General features: G+C 38.3%; 2 protein-coding genes across 6 annotated transcripts in view; one reads left to right on the forward strand and one right to left on the reverse strand.

Annotated features, from left to right (window-relative positions):
* GSG1L2 (GSG1 like 2) overlaps nucleotides 1-20,593 on the reverse strand; it is a 29,969-nt gene extending 9,376 nt beyond the window's left edge. Inside the window, exons 1-5 of the mRNA XM_040649962.2 lie at nucleotides 17,799-20,593; nucleotides 10,043-12,844; nucleotides 8,174-8,221; nucleotides 5,902-6,054; nucleotides 13-124 (exon numbers count right to left, since the gene is read on the reverse strand). Of these exons, the coding sequence (XP_040505896.1) occupies nucleotides 13-124; nucleotides 5,902-6,054; nucleotides 8,174-8,221; nucleotides 10,043-10,388 (659 nt within the window). The 5' untranslated portion in view covers nucleotides 10,389-12,844; nucleotides 17,799-20,593. The remainder of the gene's footprint in view (nucleotides 1-12; nucleotides 125-5,901; nucleotides 6,055-8,173; nucleotides 8,222-10,042; nucleotides 12,845-17,798) is intronic.
* Nucleotides 14,660-20,608, forward strand: part of GLP2R (glucagon-like peptide 2 receptor) — a 43,718-nt gene continuing 37,769 nt past the window's right edge. For 3 of the 5 annotated variants that reach the window (XM_040649524.2, XM_040649526.2, XM_040649527.2), the window contains exon 1: nucleotides 15,233-15,515. In XM_040649524.2, the coding sequence (XP_040505458.1) occupies nucleotides 15,411-15,515 (105 nt within the window). In that variant the 5' untranslated portion in view covers nucleotides 15,233-15,410. 5 annotated transcript variants of the gene reach the window in all.

A 20,608-nucleotide genomic window follows, 5' to 3' on the forward strand; every position in this document is an offset into this window, starting at 1 on the left:
ACAAATAGATACCAATAGGACCAGCCATAATCCCATGCGTGTGGTCTCCAGTCTTCAGGACCAAGATTTACAGTCATTTGAAATACAGTTGTGTACATCATGTGAGCAACCATGCCTAGAAGACCTAAAAAATACAATAACATGAGAATATTAGAAAATGCAAGCTGCAGCCATTCTTCATTCTCAGCTTATTGCAGTTGTCCCTTGAGCTCCTGAAGAACATTTTTCAACATATCTAAACTCCATAAGACATTGAACATACATATGAGCATACTGGACATTGTTATCTAGTTGTATTTATGTGTTCTGAGTTTGTTAATATAATCACAAGTTCATTCCTTTGACACCTGTGATATATGCTAGTGCAATCTATGGGAGCAGTGGAACAGGCAAGACTCAGATTTTAAAAAGCAAAAAAGTTACTGGTTCTCACTCTCTGAAAATCTACTTTTAGTAGTTTAGCCCTGAGCAGGCATCAGCCATAACAGTGAAGTTTCACTCAGTTGCATTGTGCAGGTCACGTTTCCTATAGTTTTCCGTCTTTCAGTGGAAAGATTTTCAAAAGTACAAGCATTGGTTGTATTGGTGTCTCGAAAGCAGACAGATTTATCAGCATTATCTGAGTGAATGAAAAAGTGAACAAGTACTTAATGCCTATTAAAAAGCACTGAAAGACTCAGCTGTTAAAGTGGATTCTATTTAATCATCTACTTTTCAAAATTCCTACACAGCTACTACCTAAGCCTAATGATATCTCTTTTCCCTCAGCATTTTATTTCCAATCAGTGAACTTCTCCATTAACTTCTGTATTTTTTGTTTCCAGCTACATTTACAAATCCACAAATATCCTGGAGGTATCAAGCAACCCACTGTCTAAAACACCAGATTCTCAGAGCAGACAGTCCCCCACCAAAATCACAAGACCCAATTGACAGATGTTCCCAAAGTAGCTCTGCTTCATGAATTCTTGAAAAAAAAAAAAAAAAAAAAAATTGTAATTGCTAGTCCACAGAGGCTCCCAGTCTAGGACATAACAAGTAGAAGTTGAAAGTGACCTGGTTTCAGTAGTCACTACAAAATGGCCTTTCCTAAAATACTGGATGGTGAACCTATTGTTTACCAGAACTCCCTCCTTTGAGTTCTCATATAAGGATAAAATTTCAAAATATATTTTTTTTCAGGTCAACGTATTCTACTTCAGTTAGGATACTGATTTTAAGACTTTATTTGGTCTGAGCGAAAGACTGAGGGAAATTAAACCCTGACTTTTTAAAATGGTCAAGTACTACAACTATTTTCTTAAAATATGTGTTTTCAGCATAGCTTTAATTATGTAGCTACTCTTTGCTGCGCATTCCATTAGTTGACTTTTAGTTTGTTTTTGTGTGCTAGAACCAAGAGAATGTTGGAATAAAAAACTACATTTTTGTTACATATTAAAGTGTAGGAATCTTTAAACCATTTCCTTGAATATATAACTAGATTTGAATCTAACAGCCAAGACAGATGTTCTTCAATTTTTTAATATCTCATGAAATGTTTAAAATAAGGGTCTAGCTGAAGTAAAGAGTATCTAGTAAAAACTTGCTGTGTAAGCCTCCTTAGTACTGTACAAAGGTACATAAGGAATATTAATAATGGTGAATGCTTATGACTATTGACAGAATGAAAATCTGCTAGTAATTAGTGTAACAGTCTAAGTAGTTAAATTAATCTTGTAAGCGTATGTGGTAAGAGAATTTCTGCTCCTTTAAGTGCATCTGCTCTACGACCTTTTTCTTGTGCAATGAAGGATAAGAATGGAAGGAAGCCATAGACAAAAACATATAGGGACACAAACCTGACAGACAAATGATACAGGAAGCAGTGATAGGAACCAAACTGGAGGGGAGGTAGGAGGGAGGAGAAAGGAAGGGAGGAGAAGCAGGAAGAAGTACTGTGGTGAGGTAGAGGGGTGGGGGTGGGGGTAGTGAAAGAGTATAAAGGGTCTGAAGGTGCTGGTCCTGTATGAAATGGGGACAATCAGTGCTTTTGTCTGGCAAAGCCCATTGCCTGATCATAGTAGTCTGTCCTATTTTCTTCTATTTTCTTACTGAATCTTTCTCTTAAATATCTCTCTGTTTGTGCTCTCTGCTTTGTGTGTATGTGGACTGCAGAGACTGTGCCAGCTGCTAGGGATGTCTGATGTGTGCATGTGTGAAAACTGGTGCTAACTCTTGGGAGTAAGGCCAGGGGATGAGGCACCCCTATCTGTGCTGTCAGCTGCTGAACTGTGAGGTTTCTATTATCGGGTCTTATAAAGTTTGAGCCCCAAGCGTCAGCTACTGGAGTCAGACTAGGTGTATGGGCCCCTGACTGTGATACCAGATCCCGGTTTTAACTATCACTGAAATGCAATTCCCAATTTAGGAAATTGGGAAATCTAAATTTGGTTCCCCAGACCACTACTACTGGCAAAAACCAGTGTGACTGAGGGAATGTACGTGTGTAGATGTGACTTTAAATGATTAAGTGCCAACTACTGAGGAGACCAGTATGGGTGGAATTTAATGCCTCTTACTGGAGTAAGGCTGGGAATGTGGGTGACCCAGCCCATGATGTCAACTACTGGAACCAATGGGGTCCCAGTGCAGATTCTGGCATGTGTGGGGTCTTCTGCTCCTGGCCACTGAGGCAAGAGTGCAATCCCAAGCTGGTGGGATGCTGACATGAGCGAGGCAAGTGTGGGGCTCCATACTGGTGGCTGAAGCCAGGCCACGCATCACAGCCCATGTGCCTGGTGCCAGCCCACGTGGGGGGTGAGTGTCCATATCTTCCCCAAAGCTGATCTATGTGTGAGGGGTGTATTAGCCAGCAAACTCCAAGCTGAACCAGCCAGCAAATAATGGTGCTGCAGGTCTGGTCTGGGGCATCAGGATGAGTGGAAGTCCATGCCTTTACATCCAAGGGGACTTACAGCATGGGGTGCATATGGCATGAGTGTCTGTATGTGAAAGCTGAATTTACGCAGTATGCATCAGGCTGGATTAATCTATAAGTAGGAGACCTGGGAAGTAGACAAGGGAGCCCAGGATCCGGGCAGGCATACTGGACAGACAGAGGGTTTGTGCCAGCATGTAGAGCATCTGTGAATGTCTGTGTGCTTGTGAACCTAGGGAGTGCTATGTATGTGCCTGCACTACCAGTTTCCTGCCTCTGCCAGCCCAAGTTGAGAGTCAGCTTTCTGTGTTCATGTTTTTATGTGAATCCTCTGTGCTCAAGTCAGTGTTTTGACTATAGCAGGCTGACTGACTATGTCACGGTCCTTTGCATGTCTGTGTGTCCTATGTCACTGTGACATGTACATTGCTACTGGATGGGCTTGCAAAAGGGAAAGACGCAGCCATGTCCCTCAGCCTGAGCAGAGACATAGGGTCCACGGGCACAGAGATGGGCTCCACTGACCAAGAAGAGGAGTCTGGTGCCAGAGTGGTTGGAGGAGGTGGCTGTGCTCTTTACATCACTTAGGCTCACTATTCTTTCCTTAGAAATAGACCTGACAATGGATGAAGAGATACAGAAAGAAATATTTCAGCAAAAAGTAATCTTATTTAGTCAGTCAAAAAAAGTATGCTACTTTACTAAGACCGTACAAGAGGTTCAAAATACAGAAAATCTCTGACCTCAGAGATTTTTCTGAGAAATCTGAATCTGAGATTTTTCTCAGAAAATCTCAGAAAAATATTTAAAAATTGCTTCCAGGAGCTCTACTGGTAAATCCCTACTCAAGAAAGATTATGGAGAGTAATTAGTAGAACTGGTGACTATGAACATTTTTACCAGCTTTCAGGAAAGTCATTCAGAAAAAACAAACAAAAAAACAAAACAAAACAACAACAACAACAACAACAAAAACAGAAAAAATGGGAAAAAAAGAAGAAAAAAGAAAAAAAAGAAAAAAAGAAAAAAAAAAGATATTCTACAATATTCTCAAAGGTCATAGACAGAAAAGCTTGGGTACCACTCTCTGGCCTATGTGGAACTGAGAGAAATCTGGAAATGTGAAAAGTTAACTAAAAAGAAGAGGAAATCATCTGCTCTGTTTCAGGTGAGGATCCCTAAAGATACAAAAATTATAGCAGCAGTGGCTTTATATTGGGCATGAAGAAAACATTTTCATAATTAAGGTCTAGGTTACATTTCCTAAGAAAGTCACAGAACTTTTATTACAAAGGTGGGAGTTTTGTTTTGTTTTGTTTTTGCTTTGTTTTGCTTTGTTTTGTTGGTGGTGGTTCTGGGAGCTGAAAATTTTTCCTGACATGAGGCTAGAAAAGTATCTGTCAGATAAAGATTAGGAAATCTAGGCCTAACTTGAATGCTGAACTAAAACTACAGTGTTCCAGAAATTACTGTCTGGATTGTAAATTGTTGTCTTCTAAAGTCCTTGGAGGTTCACCCCACTGTCCACATTAATCACTTTCCTCTAAGAAAACTGTAGAAAAGTTGAGAAAGAGAATAACTAGAGCAACAAGAGTGATCAGAGGCAGTAGAACTATATGTGAAGTCATGTGACATGTTTTTCTATCATTTCTTTTGGTGAAGATGAAGGTGAGACACAATAGGTGTCTTCAAGTATGCAAAGGCATCTTCAGAAGGGAAGAAAAATATTTTTTTCTCCATTATCACAACTGGGCTTTTAAGAATCTTGGTTAACTTATCCAACAAATGATAATGGCAAATGAATTAAATGTGTGATTATGTTTAAGAGGAAAAAGTATAATGAAAAATCTTTAATTCATGAAGAAAGGCACAGCAATCACAAATACAAGAACACTAAATCCACAAATATTAGAATTAGGAACAAACCCAATTTTCTCAGAGAAAAGCATCTTGAGATTAATTCATAGAGACATTGGCTTTGCCATCTGCCCATGTACTTGACTTGCAATTAGATGTGTTTTTAGAAGATACTCTCTCAACTGACATAAATCACTTTGGACTCATGACAATGTGAAAGATGGTGATATATGTTCCACAAGAAGTTATATTGCTTCTAGCTTTAAAATGAGTGACTATGAAACACTGTGCATATTACCAGTAATTTTAGCACAACTTTCCTCAGTGACAAGTGTTCGACATAGAATTGCAGAGTAGTTCAGACTGGAAGACACTTTCAGAAGTCTCTGGTCTGATCTCCAGCATGGCCAATGATGAACTCAGACCACATTGCTCAGGTACGTTAAATTCTCAGATATATTAAATTCTCGGATATATTAAATTCTTCACCATGAGGACAGACAAGCAGTGGAATAGGCTTCCCAGGAAGGCTGCGGGTCTTTAAGAACCAGCAGGAAATAGCCCTGCTGTGCAAGCTGCTCTGATCTTGGAGGTAACCCTGCTGAGAACAGGGGGTTGGACTGGGGACCATTTGAAGTTTCTTCTAAATTGAATTTGTCTAGGAAGCTATTATTAGATAGCACTGGATTAAGAAGTAAAATGCAGAAAATTAAACACAATTTTTATGATGGTTTTCTATTAAAAACTATGTGATTCCATTTTATTCCCTCTTATAGCTGCCATTTTGATTAGACTATTGCTCATTTTATCCTCAGCATATTGGAAACAGAAAATCAAGTTATTTTGAAGGTTTTTTTTTCTTTGACAATCAGACAGCCAAATTAAAAATTATAAAGTTAAAACACTGATATTAAAAATAATAAGTACACATATAAAGTAAACTTTTAAAAAACATATTAAGAAATGACAATAATATTTTCCACTAAAAAAACCAGCAGTGTGTTATTAATTTCTCAGTATATATGGCAGTAGTTCCCAACCCTACACACTGTTATTAATCTTCACCTAGAACTCTATCAATGTTAAATTTTCTGGATGCAATAAATTGAGATCCTAAATTGTACCTGCTAGTACGATGACTACTGCAGAAAAGGCGTTGATCTTTAGCCCATCAATGACAGTACTGTAGTAGCACATTTCTACCAACATAAGAACAACTCCAGTCAGAAGTAAAATGTTATAGAGTAGCTCTGCTACAATAGACAGCCATAAAACCCCTGTAAAATCAAATAAATATCATGGAGATTATAAAACGTCACTTAGCATTTTCACCATTTTTCTCTTCATTTATATTGTTTACATAACTTTAAACAAAAAGAGGCTGTGAGAATGCTATTTTAACATCAATAAGAAGACTTCAAGTTCAATAGTTACCCTAACTTATTGTTCCTCTACTGATTTGGCCATGTAGTGAAAGAGCTTTTGCACGTTCCTTCTGTACATGGAAGAAGCTCACAGTGCAAGGTGGGGAAGTGCAGTTTTTACACTGAATAGTTACCCTAGTCATTAACAAACATCTTCCTTTTCAGTTTTCAGTCTTTCACCAGACAAGCTCTTTCTATTTGGACAGAGCTGTCTCTTTATGCCTAGGCAATCTCCAGTTTTCACAGAGATTCATCTGTTAGTTCATCTCTCTCTAGTTATCTATTAGTTACATCACTGTTTTACTGTTCACATGCTAATGTCACACAGGCAGGAGCAGGCACAATCCTCTTGTGTCCAGATTGTAGCAGGAACTGGCCAACAACTGGTCACTGAACCATAGAAACCTTCTTAAAAACAAGTTATTGTGTCTTCAGACATCTGACTGCATATCCATAAAGTGATTTCATAGATATATATACCCCAGGTATATATACATACATATATACTAACAATCATATATTAAAAATAGAAACATTGCTAAGACATGTAATTGACTAAATACTACATACTTGTACACTATATGAGTGGGTCAGGCAATGCATGGGAGATCCTGGGCAAGTTGTATTTCTCAAGAAAATGTTTATCTCAGCAAAAAAAGTTTATTTTGTTCAGGAAATTTGAATGATACATTTACCAGCAGTATGGTCCAATAATAGGACCTTGCATCTAAATATTTTTCAGTAGTGAGCCATCATTGCACGTGCACTGAGCACCTATGTATATTACCTTGCCTTGGGATGTTCAGTTCAGCTTGATGCATCCCAAGACTTGTGCACACAGCTGCCATACGTAACACAAGCTTTGTCTTCCTGTGCAAGGTGGGATGGAACAAGGGCAAAAACCTTCATTTCCACACTGGATTTCACTGCCCTGAGGTATTTTCACATTGCAGTATTCAGGTACAGAGGTGCTTTCTTAGGTGTCTTAATCTGACTTGTGGAGACCAGGGGCCAATGTCCTGTTCATGGAGGTGTTTCAGTACTGCATCCACCACTGGTTCTAGGTGTGAGGAGCTCTCAGTCCCAGGCCCAAAACCTACTGCTCATGCTACAAACATCTTGAATTATTTGTGCATAGAGACATGGCTGCACAGAGGTGAGAAGAGGGGCTAGCCCTCAGATATTCAGTCTTTCTGCTACCCCCGGTAGTTGCAAATGCAAATCCAGGCTATTTGGACAAGAGTACTTTTCTAGTACGTATTTGCAAACCTTGGAGAAGACTTTATTCCGGATCAGCCGCTTCTGGATTGGTCTAACAATTAAAATGATGGGATTAACATTGGAGGGGACTCTCTTCATGGCATCTGCAAGCAGGTTTTGTAGGGAAAGGAACAGTTCTTTGAAAGAACAAGGTTTACTCCATGCTTTCTGCAGTTATCTTTGGGTAGCAAAACCCGGATGAATGGAAATACCTACTTAGAGCTATGTGTAGCATACAGGGAGAGGATTCATCTCAAAATTGGTTTGGTGTACAGCACATCTCCCAAGTCCCCCGGGATTTAATAGGGACAGCAAGTTGCTTGTCCCCATTCATATGCTGCTGTCTCTCTGTCCTTCCCAGGTAGCACAGTGTCAGCTGTGGAGTTCTTGAATGAATTTGGAGGTATGAGAAAATAGACAGCAAAACTTTACAAATCCTAATTTCCAGTATCTTTATTCAAAATACTTTTATTTGTTGTTTTGTTTTGTTTAAGTTGGTATTCAAAAGGAGTGGTTTCAAAGGACACTGACGTATACTTAAAGTCATCATATGGGTTTCATTTTTAAGTGGAAAAAGCTAAATAAAGAATAAAAACTATATGGGATTTAATTTTTTTTTTCAAATCAAAATACACTATATTTATTACATTGGAAAATGTGATCAAGAATGGTTGTTTTTTTTTTTTTATTGTAAAAAAAATTGCATATTTACCTCGATCAGAAGCTGGAGTCAAACTGATAAAACTTCTACATTTCTCACCTAAAAATAATAATTTTAAAAGAACATTCTGCATTATTTTGTATTCTGCAATGACCTAAGGAAACTGTTCAACAGAAAAAAAAATTACCACAGAAGCACAAATTAAGATGACCAGGAAAAACTCTATTTAATTTGCGTGTGTACATACTCCCTGATACGTAGATCGATCCTGGGGATCCTCCCAGCCTGTTTCAGAGCAGAAATAGTATTACATTTTTATGGGAGACAGAGAAAGTCTTTGAAGTGTTTTCCAAAAGGTTACAGCCGTGAAAGCCAGAAATTGAAAATGAACAGTTAATTTGAAAGACTGTATTCCATCCAGTTATGAATCGTAGAATCACTAAGGTTGGAAAAGACCTCTACAGAAACAAGGCCGCTGCTCACACTAATTTCTTCCAAGCTTGATTGCTTTTTTATCTGTAAGTTTTGATTTTCAAACCCATGTGATCTCCTGGTCCCTGTGTAGATGCTTTGAACAAAGCTCTTGGAATTAATTATGGTCTGTTCCGAGAACAGAGGATGGGCTTTTTTCAGCTACTAACCACACCAAGTATGAACAAAAACAGCCATAGCCAACAGATCCACTCTATGAACCCAGTATCTACAGCAATCTCTACCTAAAATATGTCTTTTTTTGTTGTTTTCTTTTGAGTGAGAGACGCATTTTGCTCTGATCTTTGACATTAAATCCTTTAAAATTGCGTAATGTACAAGATCTTCTGACAGAACTCACTCCTCAGGACATACGACTTCTAGAATATTTGTATTTTGTTGCACAGATGACAGCTGACCTGAATCCTAGTTTTGTTCAATTTGGCACTCCTAAACTGATCAGACCAATAAGAACAATTTCACTTCAACCTGAATTCACAATATAAACCCTATTCTCAAATCAGTTAAGCAGTTCCCATATACAAAGATACAAAATTAATTAGAGTATCTCTTACACAGTAATTTCTTCCCATTCTACTGATACTTATGTAGTCAGAGTGAAACACGGTTATATGCCAGCTCTCATGATTCATGAATTTCGAAATTCTGTTTTAGGAGTGTGAGAATAATATAATTCTGCTTTGGTTTATGAATTGTGAGATCGCAGTAAGAAAGAAAGAGTGCCTGTATTTAAGAGGAAATCCATGAAAAAAACCTTAGTCTCACAGATTTAACTGGTAAAATGAAAATCTAAATAATTTGGTTTTTATGTTGCTACAGGGCAATCATTCAAGGCAAATATAACAGAATCACAGAACCATAGGGTTTGTAATGGGCCTCTGCAGACCATCTAGATCAATACCCCCTAGAACAGGTTCCCTACAGCAGGTTGCTCAGGTAGGCAACCAGGTGAGTATCTCCAGAATAGGGTACTCCGCCACCTCTCTGAGCAGCCTGTTCCAGGGCTCTCCCACCTTCACTGCAAAGACCTTCTTCCTCATATTTGTGCTGCAGTTGTTCCCACTGCCACTTGTTCTGTCACTGTACACCACTGAAAAGATCCTGGCCCATCCGTGATGGAGGTTATTTTTGCCTAAGAGAGTAACAACATCAGAAAATAAAACACTTCCCTTTTATGATAAAAAAAAAAATCTTGATCTGCACGATGGTCTGTCACTTTAAAATTCTTTACAGAATTTATTAGAATTTTTTTAGAAATTGACTGGGGAGTATCCTCTAAGATTCCCTTTCCCAGAGAAGATCAACTTTTAAAGGCTACTTATTCTTTTAAAATACATACATGATATAGCAGCAAAGAGGAAATTGACATCAAACAAGTAAAAAGAACTCTGAGTATTTTCTAAAGTAAGTTTATGTGCTTTTACTCACCTTCCCCATTTATAACTTCTTCACACGAATACCAAATCCCAGCATGAAACTTTCGGTCAACAAACTTGTCATCTCCTGTCTCCCAGATATATTGCACAGCGTTGCTGTTGTTGGCATCAGGGCTATTAAAACGGATGCAGTGATCCCCTTTGGCCTGTCCTACGCAGAAAGGTTTGGCAACTTTTCTTGTCCCTTCACACCAGTAATTGCTACTGAATGCTGTAATAGAGAAAACTAAAGAGAGAAAACTGAGAAAAAATGCTACTGAGGCTCTCTGCCGTCTGTCTGTGCCTGGGACTGAAACTGGCATCCTCTGGGACTGTTGTATCTGTTCTGAAACAATCATTTACAAAGCTACATATATATCTGCCTAGTGAAACACCTGCCTGCATTTACCATCCTAATCTTCACTCCTCAGTGAACTGCACCAGCTTAGCAGTTAAGGCAGAAAGCAGAGACAGAGGCATAATCGGAAATCATGTGGTAGAAGAGATTAAGGATTTAGGGCAGTGTTGTTTTGTACTAATATCTTGTGAAATAAATATGAGGAGAAGAGATAATGAGTTATAATTTGGCCCAAGAGTCACAGGAGTAAAGGCACAAAGAACATAGAAGTATAAGAAGCATAACAGAATCAGAGTCACAGAACTGTAGGGGTTGAAAGGGACCCCTAGAGATCATCGAGTCCAATCCCCCTGCAAAGCGGTCTCCCTACAGCAGGCTGCACAGCTTGGCATCCAGGCGGGTCTTGAATATCTCCAGAGAGGGAGAATCCACAGCCTCCCTGGGCAGCCTGTAAAGCATACCAATATATAATCAGAAAAACAAAATATTTAAAAAAACAAAATACACTTACTATCTCAATCGGCATGTGGAGTCAAACTGATGAAGCTTCTACATTTATCACCTAACAAATAAATAAAATTAATCTTGCAGTTCCAAATGCTCCTGTAACAAAGAGCATTGAATTTAATTCAATACAGTCATAAATCTTATCTTAAAGAAATACTTGAGGAGATGAGAGTATTTCACAGCATTACAGCATTTCCCACCACTTGTGCTGAAAGGAATGGGGAGCAGTCTCTGAAGAACGCTGGACAAGGAGCCATCAGTGCCTAGTCCTCCCTAGGTTTGCAGGCAGAGGTGGAAGTGTATCCTCATACACCATTTGTTTAATCCTTCTGTCAAAGGATTTCCACTTTAAGTAGCGCTATGAGATTGATGCACATTCAGCAGAGCTCCTTGAGGACCTATATAGCACAATCTAAGGCCTAAAGTTTTCCACTCCTTGGCCTTGCAGGCTTTCTAATATTCACTGATGAATGGCTAAGCTCAAAGATAGGAACAAGGTTGCTTGTCAGATAGCTTTCTCTCCTGAATATTAGCAGTTTATCATTCATATCATAGCATTTCCAAACAGACTTTGTCTTTTGGTCAACTGTAAGGATGGAGCAAAGGCAGGACTCTATCTTAAAACACGAGCCTGGTTTACAGATTATTTTACAGTAACTGTATTGGACAATCTGAACAATACAAATATTTTTGTGTTCTGAGTACAAACACAGGGTTTTTTTTTTTATCTCTGCAGCACTACTCCCATATCCTTGTACTGAAATTCTCCTGAAATATCATTATCTGAAATGGAAAAGGGAAGCGCGTAATCAAGATGGAAGATGCTGAAAGCAGTTTACTATATACCCTTGTTTGTGCAGGAAGATCACATAGAAATCATATTATAAGCACTTCTAGCAAGGAGGACACTTGTTTACCACATTCTGGATGATACTTTTGATAGAGCACCCCAAAGAAACTGATACTGATATAGGCATCAAGAAGTACAAAAGCAGCAATACCATAAATGATGGTGGGAGGAAAACAGGAGCAGACACACAGCTGGACCTCGGTGTAGCAGCAGGAATCAGAGAAAAAGATACCTTAATATGGGTCTCCTTCACTGACTGAGCCCTTGAGAGTGTTAATTCTAAAGGGAGACCAGACAGAGACCACAGAATTTGATCAAGCATAACTTTCAGATGACTTTAGAAGATGAGCAGTTACAAACAACTTGTAGAAGCTGAAAACTGAAAACAGACCCTCAGCTGCTAGATGCCAGCTATAAATTGGCTCCTGGGAGACACAAGGTTGCATTGCAGAAGATCCTGCAGATCTCCTCATCTAAGGTCTAGGCTGAGCATCTCCAACCCACAGCCTGCGGCCTCATGCAGCCCAGCACAGCCTGTCCTGCAGCTGCCCCAGACCTGCACCATCATGGCAGCAGCTCAGCCCCACAGAGTGGCCATGCCTGGCTGCGGACACACAGAACAGTCAAACACTGGTGTTATTATCTCAGCTGAAACCAGGACATAGGGAGGACATGGTGCAGTGCTAACTCAAGTTATGGCAAACAATTTTATGCATTCTGATACATTGACTAAACACAGTCCTGCAAATGGAAAAAAAAAAAAAAAAAAACAAAACAAACAAACAAAAAAAACAGCCTTGTTTTCAGTTTTGATAAGAGGATTTGAGAGTAGGTTTCAAGATGGCCAAAAAAAATCATCAGTTTATATTTGTGACTCCATTTTCAGCTGACATAAATACACTATTTACAAATTTTCAGATGAAGTGCATAGAGCTGCAATCAGGTGTTCAACTCAAAAATTTGATTATGTCTCTTTAACAGACTGTTATAAGATCTGTCTTACCAGAGAAAGATTACCTTCACATCACAATCATGTCTTCTTCATGTCATCGCTTTTTGGAAGTATATGGGAATACAAGAAAAACTGTGCAGAGCAGCAGCTGTGGAGCAAGATAAACAGCATGAGAACCAAGGACATCCCTAGAAGAAGGAATGGCTCATGGCTCCGATTGGATAAGCACCCACATGAACGGTAAAGGAGTGTTTGTAGAATACACTGTTGACATGTAAAGGTGGATGAGAAAGTTGTAAGGGTGGATGGGAAAGCTAAAAAAAGAAAACTTGTGAATATATGTGATGTGAGAACTTGTAATAAAGGATTTGGATCTTTCACATCTGAATCCGTGCATCAGACGCTGCAGAAGTACACACATTTGTAAACAATTATTGTCAAGGGTGAAGTACAGGAAGAGTAAAATTTCATCAAAAATCTTTGACAAATGCCTTGAGATCTCACAAAGAATTGTAACCACTGCCATTGAATCAGACACGTATTAGTTTCACCGTGATGGGGTCAAATACTCCCCTAGCTTTATGGTGTTGTTGCTCTCTTTTCTTTAACATTTTAATTAAAAATATTAAAAGTTTAAATAAGTTTTGTTACTTATATACATTAACTATATTATTTACTTTACAAGAGCTGCTCTGAAAGTAATGCCTCCTGTTTTATGATATTGACTGATGATATCAGAGGCAGACGTTGGTGGGATGGCAGTAGAAGTTGAACCTTCCCACCAAGATTCCATTACATTTTGTCCTGTGATAGATGGCAGCAGAGGAGCACTCTGACAAATTGAACCCTGACACTGAAGTGTGTATAAAGCAAAGCTGTGCAATTGGATTCCTCCACATGGAAAAAATTGCACTCGTTAACATTCATCGGTGCTTTCTGAACATTTATGGAGACCAAACAGTGGATGTGAGCACACTGGGTCGTGTTTTTCAGCAGGGCTGACAGTGGGTCACCTCTGCTGGAGCAGCTTTTGAGGAGTGCAACATGCAGGCTCTTGTTCATAGTTGGTGAAAATGCATAGCCAACAGTGGTGACTGTTGAAAGACAGTGTTTTGTAGCTGAGAGTTTGCTTTTTCAGAGTTACTGTGCTCACTGTATCAGTTGTAGGTTCCATGAAAATAAATAGGAAGCATTACTTTCATAGAGACCTACATGGATATCACCCAAGACAATCCCTCATCACTCAATGCAGCTCAGGCAAGCCCAGGACTTCTTTAGCATTGAGACATTTCTTATGGTGATCTCAAAAGAGTTCTAATGTCAGAGCACTGTTCAGGTTTGCTGTTTGTAGCCTATTACAGAGCTGATCTTACTTACAGAGCAAATAGAAAATTTGTGTTTATCCCTCCTAACAATACACAGCTGAGCAATTGTTAAAGGGGTTTTGTGGTGCCGCTCCTTAGTCCTCAGAATTGCCCATGGCTTGGGGAGGATGGGTACTCAGGAGAACAATCCCTGGCCCCGGACAATACGATGAAAGCAGCTGATGTCCTTTCTGACAGACCTCTCTAGCATGGGGTGGGTCCATTTTGACCCTGAAATGCTTGTCTCCAGAGAACTTTCATATTTTGTTCCCAGAAAATTTCTGTACCACATCCAAGCCATAAGTAAAGATGAGATATGGTTATACATCATGCCCTACTTTTTGATTCATCTAGGCCAAATTTGGGGCATATGAGGAGGGAGAGATTCAGACACACTTACTACTGAACAGGCTTGAAAGGGTGCACTGCAGTTTGCTTCAAGCCTATGTATGGCAGTGAAAACTGGGCTGCCACTGCTTCCACAGTCTCAGTGGTGCATCTCTACTCCATCTCTGGCTGAGCTGGATGGGATGCCCATGAGTTCAGGGAGAGAAGTGGAGCCTCCTTCTGTACAAATAGCTGCAAGTCTCATTTCTCTTGGAAGTGCAGAAGGAAACATCTGCCTGAGTCTCCATGCTGCCCTCTGAAAGTAGAAACTAGGCCCTAAAATCTTTGTATTGTAAATATTTTTAATTTCCTGGGTTTGTGTATCACATACACTGAATATGAAAAGAATTATTGTAAAACTTCAACTGCTGACTATGTCAGTTTTTATGCATTTAGATTGTCCTTGATCCTGCACTGACTGTGCATGTTTGACAAAGTATTGATTAGGATGGATCAAAACGCCTATTACTGAGACCGAGCTTCTTCCTACCAACCAACAGTAAGTTTTTACAGATTTTCTACACTCTAGATCATCTTTTAATAATATATAACATATATTATTAACATGTATAAACATATGTATATATTTATGGAACTGTATTCCATTCTCACAAAGTCACTGGCAAAATTCCCATGAAGTTTCAAGAGAATGCGATCAACTTCTTAATGTTTTAATAGTTTTGTGAGTTCTTATTGGCTAAAGAACAAGCTACAGTAAACAGACTTCATGTGAAGTTTAGAGTAAATTCTCTGTGACTTTAATCAGAAAAAAAATAAAAAAACAAGACATAGCCGGAGACCATCAAGCCTAGACATTTTAGTAGACTTCCTGGTTTATTTCTAAGAAGATTCTTGAAATGGAAGAATAAAAGAAGACACTTTAAATCTGTTACACGGGAACAAGTGATACAGTTGGTCTATTGTACAGTAATACAGCAGCATACTGTGAACAAATTTATTAAAATGGGCATGATTATACTTTTTGGTCTCTGCTCCAGCATGGGGATCTGGTCCGGAATATCTCCCATACCTGCCAGCTCAGTCATGATATTATTTCTAGTGAAACAGGTAAGCCAATTCCATAATTAATAATTATCAATATAAAAGTGACTATATATCACACAGCATTTTGGCCTTCCCTGCATGTTTGTTTCAAAAACATTTCTGATATAACAACTAATGTTTGTTAAAATTAGTAATAAGAATCTTTGTCTGAGAAGCAATAGAATGATGTGTTATAACTCACTTGGAATAGGTGATATATTACAATTTTATTCTATAAAAGCTGGTTCATACCATGAATAAACCATGTTTACAGTTATTTATGCAGTCTCTTTTCATAATGACATTGGTCATTATTAAACTAGTTTCATTTTTTGAATTTTCTACAAATATATCAATACTGTTGTAAAAATTCTTTATTTTCTACTGTTGTTTCCAATCAGATTCTAATCCCAATGTTGCCTACTTTACAGTGCTATCATTTAGCCTTTTAAAAATATAAGAAGGGAAGGCATTGCTTCTCACATTTGTGAAAGTTGATGTTATTGGTTTTGTTCTGCACCTCAGCTTATAACATCAGGCTAGCAAAACTATTTAGAATTGTTACTTCTAATTCTTGGAGTGCTCTAGCAAAATGGTCACTTCTTTCTTATTCTAAATCTCTGAAAAATTAAAAACTTTCATCTTCATCTGTACTGTCTTGAAATTTGTGAGAGTTCTTAGAATTTAAGGACAGAATACCTCAGTGTTACTCAGTTCGAGGAAATTTTCTTCTTTTTTTTTTCATTTTTATTTATTTATTCATGAATATATACCTTTATTTCAGTAAATTAAAAAGATACATATATTAATGTGTTGAAGTTAATTCCAATTCATCCAAATAAAAATCATATGCAAATTTAGGGAAGTCATCTGTGAAATAAGTATACGAGGCAATGAGCACAACTGAACAGGTTTACTTTACACTGAAATTAATAAGTTACTTCTAACCCCTCGTGCTACAATTGCATGTGAATGTGCTGTAAATATTGAAATTTTGCTCCTTTTTTTTGTTGTTGTTTTTTCTTTCTTCCTTCCTTCCTTCCTTCCTTCCTTTCTTTCTTTCTTTCTTTCTTTCCTTCTTTCCTTCTTTCTTTCTTTCTTTCTTTCTTTCTTTCTTTCTTTAATAAAAAATTACCAGGAGACACATATTCTGAACCTAGGGTTTCTCTCATGTAAATGAATAGAGAACTGACGCAGCTCTCCATTTTCTGAGAATCTTTGAATTCAAACAATGCCTCAAACAAAGCGCCGGTACCATCAATGTTAACTGAAAATCTCCTAATGACTTCCGTGTTATTAAAATTTAAAGAAATTAAAGAGATACAAACCTGATTACACAGTAGTGAGTTATTAAAAGAATACATGGATTACAATTATTCTGTTAGCAAACTTGGAGGTCTATTATAATAACCTACTTCTTAGGGGGGAACTTCCAGCAGTGCTATCTACTGCATCCAACATATTTTTAAACAATGGGGTCAGCTTTGTGCAGCTTTGTGCACCTGAGTGAACCAAATGAAGGTACAGACCTTTCCAGGGAGGTTTGGTAACATTTCAGTGTCAATGAACTGAGGTGTTCATATGCTACCAGCAAAACTTCAGAAAGCCTGAAATGAAGAAATGCCCAGCTTTGGTCAAAAGATCACAGACTTTCTCAGCTTTTGTCTTGGAGGCTGGAATTTATTTTTTTCTGATCTTAAAGTCCAGTTTAAATGTGACTGAATTCTTGTTGAAATGTAAAACTGGGATCAAAAGTCATGCTTAGCTGCATGTTGTCAGACTATGAGATCATTGTAAGTATACCTGAAAGCTTGTGAACATGCACTGTAGGATCTAAGTTTTGATAGCAGTTGCCCAAAATTAAAATAATAAAAAAACCCTCTCTTCTGTAATCAGACCCGATGCAGGGAGCGCTCCTTTCAGAGCACCCCTACAGAACTGGATCCTCTACTACACATGATAAAGGCAGGAAAAATGCACACAATCTCAGCAGCTGCTGCAGTACTCCTCACACTGTCTCAGGCTGTAGGTCTTTTAAGAGAACCTCCACTCCTTCCTAATGAATAATCATGACATGGACTATTTTTGTTGAATTATTTTCACTTAGCTAAACTGACACAGCACACCAAGGCATTCCATGTCCTTAATTCCCATCAACTTGATTTTGTTTCATCAGAAAGTCTTACGGTAGAAAACCAGGCATTTCACAAACATTTACACCAACAGTGAGCAGGTATTGTACATCTGAGTCTGCATAATGCTCTGCAGACTGACAATTCCAGAAAGAACTGTAATAGCCATTTGTACCTGGGGTGCTCCTCATTCTTGTTAACTAAGATTCTTCATGGATGATTCTCAGCAATTTCTCCAGAAAATGAACCAAACAAGCAGCCAGATTGCCAACGTGAGGCTTCCTCTGTGTTTCTTTAGCTGTTTAATGCATTTGTTTATTAGAAACAGAAGTGCTATCCTTAAATCAAGCAATCCTTTCTACAAGTGCGTCATCATATCTTTTGCCTCTTCAGATGAGGTTCACTGACCAAGGAGTATCTGAAGAATCTCCCCTGGCTCTCAGCATTTTGAGGCCCACATGAGGGAAATGTCAAGAAGATTTGTGTTTTGGAAACATATGTTCTTTTCTCATGGCTGCTGTAAATATTCTCTCCTTATCTTGCAACCCCATCAGCTGAAGAAAAATTATCATCTTCCTACTGCCTGGAATTTAAAGTAGGGTGTCTGGAAATTAGTTGAGAGTCTCAAAGCAGAGCAGTGAGCAGACAACATCTTACACAGCCAAACCATGCAAGAATGGGAGGTCTCAAAAAGCAACTAGATAACACTTACTGTTGTTCTGTTTTGAATATACATAAATACTACTTTTCTTTCCTTTTTGGTAAACTTAGGTTCAAAAAATGCATTACAGGTGAAGTTCACAGCCGTAGGGTGTCCTGGTTGGTTGTTTCAGCTCTTGGTACATTACCTATCTCAGACAAGTACAACTATACACATGTGAAAGGTACTTTCTGAAAAGGCTTTAGTCCAGGTAAAAGGAAATGGCTTTTCCCTGGGTAGCTGAAAAGCATATTTTTGGTGCAAGAATTACTGCTTTTTAGAAAACCTTTTTTTGGATTGTCCTCCCAGTTTTCACTAGAGTATGTAACATTTTCAACCAGTAATGAATTGTTCTGTTTTGGTGACACACAATGACATTGCTCTTGGACTACTTGCCTGCCTCTGGCCTCTCAAAGCCCTGGTGTTCAGGAGACCAAGTGGCATATTATACAGAGATTGCGTTGGCCAGTATTTCTTTCACTGGATAAATAATGATCAAATCATCATGCTGATACTGAACTGTAAGCAGTGTCTAGCAACATCCTTTCTCTACTGCAATTTTCCTAGTTGGGCATTACCTAAACAGACCAAATCTAACAGGATGCAAGGCAATTTTGCATTTAGCTCTTCTGTTTTACCCATTCCTTTCCTAAACAGTATTTATCAAGTATAGCTCTCTGAAGGTGTCTGCAGTAGGAGAGCATTGTATGAATAAGATGCATCAGAAAGACAGAGAAAAAGTTAAAATTATGAGTCCTCTCAGAATAACAGTAACCCTTACATTAACAAGATTTTTGCCACAAATGCCCACTGCATCCTAGGCACAAGAGTCATTTCATATGAAATCACTGTTAAAGTCCGTTCGTCACTGGGAATTCTTACTTTTTTTTTTATGTAGCTTTTTATGTATAGCAGATTTTATCTTAGCTTTTTTTTTTTTTTTCCTCCTCTCCACTAGCAACTATATATCTACATCTCAAATCTCACCCTTTCAAGATAACAACTAGGTCTCTTTCCTTTCTCCATATCAGTTTTCTGATGCATCTCAGGTTCCAGGGTTATTGATCAACAGCCAGCTGAATATGAGACAGCGGTGTGCCCAGATGGCCAAGAAAGCCAACGTCATACAATCATAAAATCAAAGAATCATAGAATGGCCTGGATTGAAAAGAACCATAATGATCATCTAGTTTCAACCTCCCTGCTATGTGCACGGTTGCCAACCAGTTTCTTCTCAAAAGGGGTGAACAGCCATTTGAAAAGCTTCCCCGAGAATTTAAATTCTTAAATTCTCTGGAAGAATATAAGAAAATTGTGGATGTGGTACTTCGGGACATGGTTCAGTGATGGACTTGGCAGTGTTAGGTGATGGTTGGATCTGATGATCTTGAAGATCTTTTCCAATCTATATGTTTCTGCAGCTACAGTGCTGTCCACATCTTAAAAATCCAACTCTGCAGGGAGCAGCTGAGAGAACTGATTTTTCAGGCACTCCAAAGAATCTGCTGTCATCAAACTGAATAAATCTGAAGTCGAGCCTGTACTACACTAAACTACTAAAAGAGAGATTGTTTTTGTAGTGCTTTTAGTTGTATTCTCTTTAAGCAGACAAGATCAAAGCAGTTATTCTAGATCATATTCTTCAGAAATCTAGTTTTTCAGAATTTAAAGGCCTTCTTGATCTTCTCCCTAATCATGAATACAACAGGAAGATCCTTTGAGTTGCTGAAATGGAGCACAGAATGAACTGGAGAAGAGACAACAATAGCTAAATATTACTGATTATTCATTACGCTTCTATTCAAATTATTACTGAAGTATTCAATCAAGTAAGCTTGATTATCTTCAAAAATACTGTAAAAATAAACAGCCCACAAAGTTGTCATCAATCAAATTCCAAAGTTAATCCAGCAGAAAGAGAAACATAAATACATGAGAATGATTGGCTGAAATGTATGTAGAAGGTCTGGAAATACTGTAGAAGTTTTGAAGCTTAGCAGATATTTTCTACAGTGGAGAAATTAAATGTGTGGGTTTTTTGTTTGTTTTGGGTTTTTGTTTGTTTGTTTGTTTGTTGTTTTTTTCCCAGTGTTTAAGTATCTGTGTGTATTTTTTAAAAGGATTTTATGAAGCTTGGGTAGATTTCTGTGGCAATACATTCCTTGTCCAGACAAAGAAAACAACCGATAAAATCTCTTCCTCCCAGGGAGGGAGGAAAATCCCTGCTTACCTAACATGCCTCCATTCTCCTCCTCCTTGCTCCTCTCCTCGCCTCTTAATTTGTT

The sequence above is a fragment of the Gallus gallus genome, chromosome 18, assembly GCF_016699485.2.
Source record: "Gallus gallus isolate bGalGal1 chromosome 18, bGalGal1.mat.broiler.GRCg7b, whole genome shotgun sequence".
NCBI lineage: Eukaryota > Metazoa > Chordata > Aves > Galliformes > Phasianidae > Gallus > Gallus gallus.